Below are 10,760 nucleotides of genomic sequence, written 5' to 3'. Positions count from 1 at the left end.
CTTTTTTCCTTCTTGTTTTTTTTTGAAATGTGGAATTCTTGCTGCATCAGGGAGTTTCTGTTCAACCTTTCCTCCAGATTCTTCAGCAATTTCGAACGAATTCTGGCTCTGGTGTGCTGAGGGAGAGGGCTGGCTCTTTCTCGGAGGCCCCAGGATGTACCTTTTATGGGGATATGTAGGCAGACATGGGCACTTGCTGAGGCCAGCAGAGTTTTAAGGGGGGTACCATTGCTCCTTTCACAGTGAAAAATTACTGCCTTGGTGGATGATGGAAATCAGATGTTTTCATGGCAACCTCAACCACAGCCCGGGAGCTGCTGGGCTTGGGAGGGACTGAGTCTTCCTTGTCTTTCTTGGTGGCCATGTTTGATGTTCTGAGCCCACCTGGAACTCCTGATAGGTAGTGCCTCTCACCTATAGCACACTTGATCCTCTAGGAAAAGCCATTGAACATGGCTTTTCATCTTGGGGTGCAAGCAGAACATGCCCCTGGTTCTTTTCAGGCATGGACTGAGACAGATCTGGGTGTGGGGGTAGCCAGTCAAATGGAGAGATCCCAGCCTGGATCTTAGGCTCTGACATCTGACTGGAAGGCTGGTTACCCAGAGCAACCAGAATTAGACTGAGCAAAGCAGTAGCTGAAACCCTGACTGAGCAGCTGGCCAGAGTCACAACTGGGCAGCCAACTTGGCTCTTTGGGTTTTGAGGCAAATGAGGGGATGAGACAGGAGACAGGGAGAGAGAAGGGGCTGAGGAGATGCCAAAACTGTGCCATGGGGGAGCAGGAATGGGTGCAGAGCTAACAGAGGGCTTACGATGTGGACGTGAACAGGAAGAGATGCCTGACTGAATGCAGGGGGTGACAGTCTGGCTTAAAGACATAGGAGGGCAGGACATCCAGCACTGGTGACCCCTTGCAGACCTGTCCACCGGGCCCGTCTATGGATGTAGGTCACCAGATCTTTCTTCTAAGGTGCCTGGGTGAATTTGGAGTACCAGCCTCTGAGTAACTGAGAGTTTAAGCATCTCTGCCTCCCGAGACTCTTGGAGGGAGCTTAGGAGGGCTCGTCCTATAAAAGCATGACTTGTGTCTGAAGCAAGAGAACTCACCTGGAGTGATGTTTAGGGCAACAGGGTTTTGAGGGTCACGAGTGATGTCTTCACAACCATGGGCTCTATGCTTGCTCCAATTGAGTGTCTTTCTTAAGAAGATAATGGGGCTGCTTACTATGTAGAGGTTTCTGTGGGTCAGAGGGAGGTGGCTGGGTGTTAACAGACTTGGGAGGACTCGTGTTCACCATGTGGTTAATAGAAGAAAGACTTTCTCAAGCCAATCACCCCTGAGGATCTGAGTTTGTCCAAGTGTGTGTCTGGTGTCTTTTCCCAGAGAACCCGGTGGCTGCGTCATCATTGTTTATCAGCTCGGAATCCAGAGCCTGACTTTGTTTGGTAGCTTCAGATGAGGGATTTTGTTGTTGCTGTTAAGTGCTGGCGAGTTGGTTCTAACTCGTCGGGTTTCCAAGGAGTGACTGGTGGATTCGAACCACTGATCTTGTGGTTAGCAGTCATGTGCTTATCCTGTAGTGCCACACCAGGACTCCCAGATGAGGGATAGAGGAAGACAGTGTCACAGAGTTTGATTTTGGGAAAAGTGTGTAATGCATCATCTTATAAAATCTTACCCATGGTCAGGTGGCTTGGAAACTGGTCACTGAGTGACTACAATGTCAGAGATGGATAATAATCCATCTGTTAAGGACGAGGAACCGGGAGAAGGCCATCGTGGGGCTTAGAGGCATGATGGTTCTTAATGAAACTCTTGTCTTCGGACCCGGGTAAGCAGCTCATCGGTAACTGATGACAGGTGAATATAGGTGAGGCATCAGCTAGTAGGAAAATGGGGGCATTGAGTTCTGAGTGGGTGGCAAGTCATATGGATGGCCTATGTCTAGACTTCCCCGTTTGTCCCACACCATGAGCACCACAATGCCTGTGAGGGTAGGAAGGCCAGAGGCATGCACTGCTTGTCTTGTGGTGTGTTTACAGTTGCCTTGCTGCTTCCTTCGTGTGCATGCTTGCCTCTGGGGCCTGTCTCTGGCAGGCCTACTGTATACAACTGCACAGATTGTATTCCTGCACTCATCCCTGGACATGGACAATATGGTGTCCCTGAGTGAACGTGCACTGGCTGTACAAACGAGTTCCTGGACGCATACTTGTCTGTGACTTGGTCACAAACGTCCCTAGGTATCTCGCTTCTTGCTCCTTGTCTGCGTCTTTGTGTTTGACTTTGGACAGCATCTTCTCGGAGCCCCCGTTTCTTCATCTCTAGAAGGGAAACTATAGTAAGACCTGCCTTGTGTGGTGGCTCTAGGTATTGGTGTAAGTTCTTCACATGGTACCTGACTCTTAGTTTTTGTTGTTGGTTGGCAATGAGTCAGCTGCAGCTCCTAATAATCCCACGTAGACGAGAATGAAGTGTCCAGTCCTGTGCCCACTTCCCAGTGTAGGGATGCTCAAGACTATTATGGTGACCACTTTGTATTTTTAGTACCATCCAACCTAGGGGACTCATCTTCCAGCGTTATACTGATCAGTGGTTTGTTGTGACCCATAGGGCTTCCCTTGGCTGGTTGTTGGAAGTAGTTGGCCAACCTTTCTTCTGAAAGTATTTTTAGTCCGGAAGCTCTTCTGAAACTGCTGATATCTGACATACAGGTGGTCTAGTTTCTGGCATCCTAACAACATGTAGGCCACCATGGTCTGACAGTGCAGGTGGTAGGGCACTTGGTAAGCTCTTGACAGTTGACAGGTGTTGGTTGTGGTGAGGGTGTCAGAGGAGGGAAACAGCCAGAAATTAGATGGAGTAAAGCTGCCTTTGGAGTCCTGGTGGCGATGTAGGATAAGCACTAGACTGCGTGGTTGGTCAGCGGTTCAAACCCACCAGCCGCTCCTTGAAAACCTTATACAAGGTCACTAGGAGTTACAACAGACTTGAAGACACTTAACAACGAGGTGGCCCTTATCCTCCGGCAATGGAAGGTGGTCTGAGTCAGTTGGTGAAAAGGAGAGCAGATTGTGGTGAAGTCCAAGTTGTCCTAGACAAGGTACATGAACATGGCTGTGGCTACTCGGTGTGACAAAGACCTGGGGGAACCCCAGGGAGCCTTTCTCTTGCAAGGTGGGGCTCGGTGTCTCAGGGAGGAGACAAGACCAATATTGTCCTGGGAGAACAGGATCCCAGACATCTCTTCTCTGGGTCTTCCTTCTCCTTTCTAACGTGTAATAAGGAGATCATAGGAGCTTTTGTTCTTTATTTGCTGGGCACGCCTGTTGTTTTCTTTCTTTCATAATCCAATTTTCTCTTGACATTTCTGTCTAATGTAGCAAAGCATGACCTTTGAGAAAGGACATGGCTGGCAGCCTGCTCCCTGCCTCAGGCCCCCCGAGATCTCCGGGTGCTCCCTGCCTGCTGTGTACTTGGAGATGGTCAGGGGAGACTGCTGCTTGGGGCTCACATCTGCCTCCTGGCCTCCTGCTTCCTGGCAGATGCTTTTTACATCTTACCGGGCCATGTTTCTGAGGGCTGACAGTGAGTCCCCCACAGCATTCTGCTGTTCAGCTCCAGAACCACAAGGTTTGTTCACGCGAGCACTGCGTTCTTCAGGGATTCCCAGTGGCCTCGGAAACGTGGAGCTGGTCCAGCTTTTGTTACCCTTGTTGCTGCTCTACACAGAAAGTCAACCAGGATAGACCAAGCAAAACAAAACACTTCCTTCTACCTGGCTGAACCAAATACTGAAGTGTAGTGTCATTGTTGTTAAGTGCCCTGAGCTGTTTCCAACTCATAGTGACCCTGTGTAGGATTTCTGAGGAGCACCTGGTAAGTGTGAACCACACGACCCTGTGGTTCAAACCGACCTTTATCTCAGCACCACACCAGGATTCTTAAAATACCCTAAAGGCCACTGCCAATGGAGACTTGGAGATTGTAGTGGTTGGTGGTTATGTGCTGCGGAGTCGGGTCCAACTCATAGCGACCCTGTATAAGGTTTCTGAGACTGTAAATCTTTACAGGAGCAGAAAGTCTCATCTTTCTCCCTAGGAACAGCTGGCAGTTCCGAATTGCTGACCTTAAGGTTAGCAGCCCAATTCATATCCACTACACTACCAGAACTCTGCCTTTGACCCTATATTCCAAGCCGCAGGTTCAATACCTATAGGAAGGCCTACAGCTGATTCCTTTATTCATGCTTCCAGACAGGTGATAGGGCCCTGCAGGGGGCTCCCACCAGATGATGTCCACACATGGTCTGCATGCAAATCTTAACCAAGGTCCTTGCTGGGATAAACACTTTGCATTTGAGTCCTGGTGTGACATGGTGGGATAAAACACTAGACTGCAAGGTTGGTTTGAACAAGATCGGCGGTTTGCACTCACCAGCCGCTCCTTGGAAACCCTATACAGGGCCGCTGTGAATCAGAACTAATGGAAAGGTTGGTGGTTCAAACTCACTGGGTGGCACTGGGGAAGGAAAAGTCTGGAGATGCACTTTTGTGAAGATTAGTCAAGAAGATAGATACTATGGAGCAATTCTCAGTTACGCAGGGTTTTCTATGTGTTGGAATCTGCTTAGTAGCAACAGGTCTGGTTTGGTCTGGTTCCACATGATCGGAATCCCTGGATGGTATTAACAGTTAAGGGTTCAGCGACTACCTGAAATGTGGGCGCTTTGAATCCACCCAGAGGTTTCTCAGAAGAGAAGCCTGGGATCCATTTCCAAGAAAACCATCCATTGACAACTCTTTGGAGCGCAGTTTTCCTCTCACACATGGGGTTACTATGAACATCAACCATTGATAATTCTTTGGAGGGCAATTCTTTCACACACGGGGTTGCTATGAGTCAGCTTCCGCTCAGTGACAACAGGCTTGATTTTTGGGTTTTCTTTCTGGTCAGTGTGGGAATGGTGGAAGTTGATAGGAATGAGACCCGAGGTTTTTGTGGTTCTGTGAAGCTAAGTTGAAGTCTGCATCTTGCAGAGAGATGGGGAGAGTTGGGGGCTGAGGGAAGCTCACCTAGAAATTCTAGTTACTGTGTTCAGCAGACACGAGTTTAGTTAAGAACCTTCCTGCCTTTGAGCCCCGGCAGACCTCTCAGTGTCTCCTCCAGAGCTGCTGCCCTGGGTTCAATAAACCTAGGAGACATCTACCTATAGTCTCCCCCACTTCTCCACGTTGAACCTTGCACCCCCAGAGTGTGGGCAGCTTCTCCAATGCAAGCCAGTTTGGTGACCCAGCCAGCTCAGCCCAATCTGTTACCAAACCACCCAAGACAGAAGTAGAAGTCACATCCCGTCGGTGTTCTCGGATTTGTGTATCTGTTCCCATAACAAGTTATGAACATACTTGCCCCATGTGGCTTCGCCTGACTTGAACTTCTCCCATGAAGTTCTCTCATGTATCCAAGGCCTGTTTGATGACTCCTCAGATTCTAAAGCCATCTGGGATTTCTTATTTGCAAAGAAGGGGTATCTTTCCATTTCTGTTTTAATGAACCCTTAGAGGCCTCCTCGTTGTGATGAAACAGTTGCCATTCCAGCGTTCTTCACACGTGCACATCAGTGTCGTGAATTACGTTCATCATGTTGTTTGGGCCACCACATGATAAGTTTCCAGAGTCCCCATCATCCTTAGCAGCAGCACAGTGCCCCCTAAGCCACAAAGGAGAGGGGTACTTTGATCCCGTCTCCGCAGTGTGGTTCTATTCCAGTTCCCTCTTCTCAGTAAAGGGCACCACCATGGGTTCACCTGGTGACTCAGGCCATTCTCCTCCTATCTCAGATCTAGTCCAGTAAGAGTCTCAAAGCTCCATCACTAGCAGCTCTCTTGATGCCATGGCCTTCATTAGCTCTACTCCTCCTCTTGTCTGAAAGCCACTCTTCACTAGCCTCCTAACGGGGCGGTCAGCTTTCAGCCTTGCTCTCCTTGTTTCAGAAATGGTAATTAGATATATGTTACGTCCCTACTTAAAACCATCCAGGGCTTTCCTGTTACTCTTCAAAATCAAATCCCATCTCCGCACCATAGCTAGGGTCATTGTTTCTGGTACTGCTGTTACAGAAATACCACAGAAGAAGGGTTTTCATAAACCAAAATTTAGATATTTATTTATTCTACCCTAAAAGGCTTGGAGTCTGAATTCAGTGCATCTGAAGGAGGGGAAGACTCTGTCTATCTACTATCGAGGGAAATCTTTGTCTCAGCTTCTCCCCTGTTCTTCTCTGTAACCCTTGGAGAACTTCTCAGGCAGGTGTCGTTTCCTACTCCTGCTTGCTGCCATCTGATGCCTGATCTGCTCTTTTTCTGTCTCAAATTGTTTAGGTTTAGGACACATTTTACAGGGATAGTGGCCTCATTTACATAACAAAGGTAATTCTCTGCTCAGATGGTATTATACTAATAAGGAAGTTGGTTTTGACTCATAGTGATCCTGATAGTTTCCGGGGAGAGGTTGGTGGGTTTGAACTACTGACCTTGCTGTTAGCAATCTAGTGCTTACTCTGTGATGCCACACCAGGACTCCATCCATAGGATGCGTGCTGTTGAGTCAGTTCTGATTTACAGCAGGCCATCTTGGATAGGGTTTCTGAAGCTGTAAATCTTTGTGGAAGCAGAAAGCCTAACCTTTCTTCTGAGGAGTGGCTGGTGGATTCGAACTGCGGACCTTGCAGTTAGTAACGCACTACGCTACCAGGGCTCCTTATCCATAGGGATATCGTTGTTGTAAAGTACCATTGACTCAATTCCAACTTACAGCGACCACGTATAGGGTTTCTGAGGAGCGGGAGGTTGGTTTGAGCCACTGACCTTGAGTTTAGCCGTGCAGTGTCTATCCTACAATGTCACATCAGGACTCCACCCATAGGTGTGTTATTGTTATTAAGTGCCATCAAGTCGACTTTATGACTCATAGTGACCCTGTGCAGGGTTTCTGAGGAGCAGCTGATGGGTTTGAATCACGGACCTTGTGGCTGGCAGTCTAGGGCTAATCTTACAGCACCACACCAGGAGACCACCATATGTATTGTTGTTGTTGTTGTTAACTACCATTGAGTTGGTTCCGACCCATAGCAACCTTATTGTGTAGGGTTTCCAAGGAGTGGTTGGTGAGCTTGAACCGCTGACCTTGAGGTTCAAACCAACACTGCAGTCCAGTACAGTAAAGAATTGACAACACAGATTTTGAGGGGACACAGTTCAACCCTGCAAAGTAGGGTGGAGTGTTTCCTTCGCTCAGTTAACTCAAACCCCACCCCCGAGTTCCATCCTAACTGGCTACCCTTCAGGTCCCTGGTCCTTGTCACGTCTTGTGCACTCATTGCTTCAGCAACCTGGAGCAGCTGGCTCCTCCTCACACATCAGTATCAGCTCTGACGGTGTCTTCTCAGAGGACACGTCTCAGAGCTTCCCTTGTGAAACTGAATCCTCCCCACCAATTACTCATCATTTAGTTTAAACTTGCCTTCTATTCCTGGCAAGAGATGTGCATTAAGCATTGGGCTCTTCTTTGTACGGTCGGCAGTTCAAAATCGTCAGCCCCTCCACCGGTGAAAGATGAGACTATCTGCTCCCCTATGGATTCACAGCCCCAGAAACCCTCAGGAGCAATTCTACTGTTGTTGAGTTGGAATTGACTCAACAGCAGCCGCTTTGGATCCCTGCAATTCTCTCATTTACTCTTTTGTAACTGGGGTATGTGTTTTGAGGGTCCTTGTCTGTGTGACCCATCCCATCATTCCTCAGGCTGACCAACAAGTCTTTGTTGTACAAGATCATCTAAATATAGGTTCTTGTGGAAGAGTATGTGTGTGCGTTTGCATTTACTACCTACAAGTTTAATAATTAGATACAAGTACGCACGTGCTTATGTGTGTGTGGCTAGATCTCTACCTAAATGGGAGTCAGCCCCGTCATCCGTTCCCATCAGTAGATGCGTACATTTTTCCTGAGGTGCCACTTTAATTCTAGCAGTGTCTAATGACTGCCTTTAAGGACTGTTGTCACATCAAAAGTTGTTTGTTGAGCCTGGCAAAGTCATAACCGTGGGCGTGTTTCTTCTTTTATTCTGAAGACTAATGGGTGCTCCTTTCCCCTGTATCCCCTAATGAGAACAATTAAATCACCATTAGGAGGAGAACAGAAGTGTGAACAAAAGGCTGCTGTCTTGATCACTGAGGGCAGGTTTGCAGTGGGAGGGAGGCAAGAAGGAATTGTAGGTCACCTGCTGAGTGATTGAGACTTGTGTGACTGCGAGGAAAGAGCTTCTGGTCTCTTGTACGCTGAGAACTGTCTACTCTTCTCTACAAGGCTGTTGTGTTGGTTCCAACTTAGAGCCACCCTGGATAGGGTCCTTGGGCTTTTATTGTGGGGACAGGATATAGGAGAATGACCAAAAGAATTTTACTGTTGTCTTTGATTCAGTACAACCTTGCCCTTTCAAAGGCCGCCAGTCTCTTCTCCAAAGCTGACCCATGGACTCAACTTTCAGCAGATGTATCTTTAGCCATCGAGAACCAAAAAGAAGGGAACCGAGCCCGAGTCAAGTGAAATGACAGAGCTCTAGGGAGAGCATTATTTATGTCAAACTTGTTCATTAATCCCTTGCCTTCTTTGTTAACTTTTCAGAAACCTTTCAAGTAACCGGCTCACTACCCTGTCCTGGCAGCTCTTCCAGACGCTGAGCCTTCGGGAATTGTAAGTTCAGTTTTGAAGATCATCCAGGTAGTGGCATGGTGGTTGGGTCAACAGAAGTACCAACACATGGAACTACCTAAAGGCGAGGAGTACATCTGAAGGGGGTACTTGGGTGGATGACCTGGAATGTACCACGTTGGGTTGGATGACCTGGAATGTACCATGTTGGGTTGGATGACCTGGAATGTACAATGTTGGGTTGGATGATGTAGTGTACCATGTTCAGGGAGAGCTGGGAAACCCACTTCATCACTTGATTTTGGATCCTCTTACTGAGTACAATACATTTCAGAAGACAGAAATCTCATTTCTTAGCAAGACTTACTTTTGTGATTAATGATAATAGTGTCTTAATGACCTAGAGCTGTAACAAAAAACCACAAGTAGGTGGTTTTAAGGAACAGAAATTTATTTTCTCAGTCTGGAGGGTGTAAAATTCCAAATCAGGATCTGGACCATGTAGATTGCCTCCTTTTCAGGAACCTCAGACATGCCTTGGTTCCTTGACTCATCAATAATTATCACAGGGCATTGCTCTTCCCCAGTATGTGCTTGTTTGTCTCTGTGTCTATTGTTAGTAGGTGACTGTGAGTTGGTTCTGACCCACAGTGACCCTCTGTGCACAACAGAATGAAACACTGCCCAGTCTGTGCCATCCTTACACTATTAGGTTTGAGTTTGTTGGTCTACCACAGTGTCAGCCCATCTCTTTGGGGGTAGGGTTCTAACTCTTTTTCCCTGACCCTCCACTTTACCAAGCATGATGTTCTTCTCCAAAGATTTGTCCTTCCTGACAACTTGTCCAAAATATGAGAGACGAAGTCTCGCCATCCTGACTTCTAAGGATCATTCTGGCTGTACTTCTTCCTAGACAGATTTGTTTGTTCTTCTAGAAGTCCACGGCACTGTCAGCATTTTTTGCCAACATACCTCTGTGTCTGTTCTGCCCTTTTTATAACTGAGCTGTGAGATTAGGCTCAGGACACACTCCTCATTACCATAACCAAGAAAATTCTATGTCCACAGGCATAGGAGTTAGGATTTCAACATATTTTTGGGGGGAGGAAACAAATTTAATCCATAAAAATAACATCAATACTGATAATGATAATCATGGATCAATTGATAATAGATCATAAATAACATTTATGATACATAAATGGAGACCTGATGTGGCACTGTAAGGTAAGTACTAGACCCAAAAGTTAGTTTCAATCACCAGGTCAACAGTTCAAACTTTACTAGCCACTCCTCAGTAACCCTATTCAGGGTCTCTATGAGTTGGAACCAACTGGACAGTACTTAACAGCAACAACAGATGATACATGAGAGGAGCAAGGTGGCTTCATATGATAAAACACTGGACTGTGAACCACAAGGACTGAGGTTCAAACCCACCAGCCACTCCGTAGGAGAAAGATGAGGCTTTCTGTTCTCATGAAGATTGAAGGACTCAGAAACTATAAGCAGCGTCCACTATGAGTTGAAACTGACTCAGTGGCAGTTACCAACATCAACAATGATACTTAAGTCTATAAATTATCAGATACGATCTCACTTATGTGACCTTAGTTTTATCATCAAGAGAGTCATGGGAGGTAGGTATTAAATTCTCTACGTTCTGTGGGTTGTTGTTGTTGTTGTTAGATTCTGTAGAGTCAGTCCCAACTCAGAGCGACCCTATGCACAACAGAAAGAGATATTGCTCAGTCCTCCACCAGCCTCACAATCATTGTTACTCTCGAGCCCGCTGCTACCACCATTCTATTAGTCAATCTATGTTTTCATTGATCTTCCATTTTACCAAGCACGGAATCCTTCTCCAGGGACTGGTCCCTCCTAATACCATGTCCAAGCACAAGAGTATTACCATCTTGACTTCTATGAAGCATTCTGGCTGTACTTCCTGCAACAAAGATTGTTTTGTTCTTCTGGCAGTCCATGATACTTTTAATATTCTTCTCCAACACCATAAATTACAAGCATTGATTCTTCTATGTTGT

At 46.9% G+C, this 10,760-nt stretch overlaps 1 protein-coding gene across 4 annotated transcripts in view; it reads left to right on the top strand.

The window, feature by feature from the left end:
* The window catches only part of NTRK3 (neurotrophic tyrosine kinase, receptor, type 3), a 613,206-nt gene that overhangs the window by 151,076 nt on the left and 451,370 nt on the right, over window positions 1-10,760 (top strand). For all 4 annotated transcript variants that reach the window (XM_006867120.1, XM_006867119.1, XM_006867118.1 and 1 more), the window contains exon 4: window positions 8,689-8,757. In XM_006867120.1, coding sequence (XP_006867182.1) covers window positions 8,689-8,757 — 69 coding nt within the window. The remainder of the gene's footprint in view (window positions 1-8,688; window positions 8,758-10,760) is intronic.

The sequence above is a fragment of the Chrysochloris asiatica genome, unplaced genomic scaffold (genome assembly GCF_000296735.1).
Source record: "Chrysochloris asiatica unplaced genomic scaffold, ChrAsi1.0 scaffold00101, whole genome shotgun sequence".
NCBI lineage: Eukaryota > Metazoa > Chordata > Mammalia > Afrosoricida > Chrysochloridae > Chrysochloris > Chrysochloris asiatica.
This window is presented reverse-complemented; position numbering and strand designations above follow the sequence as displayed.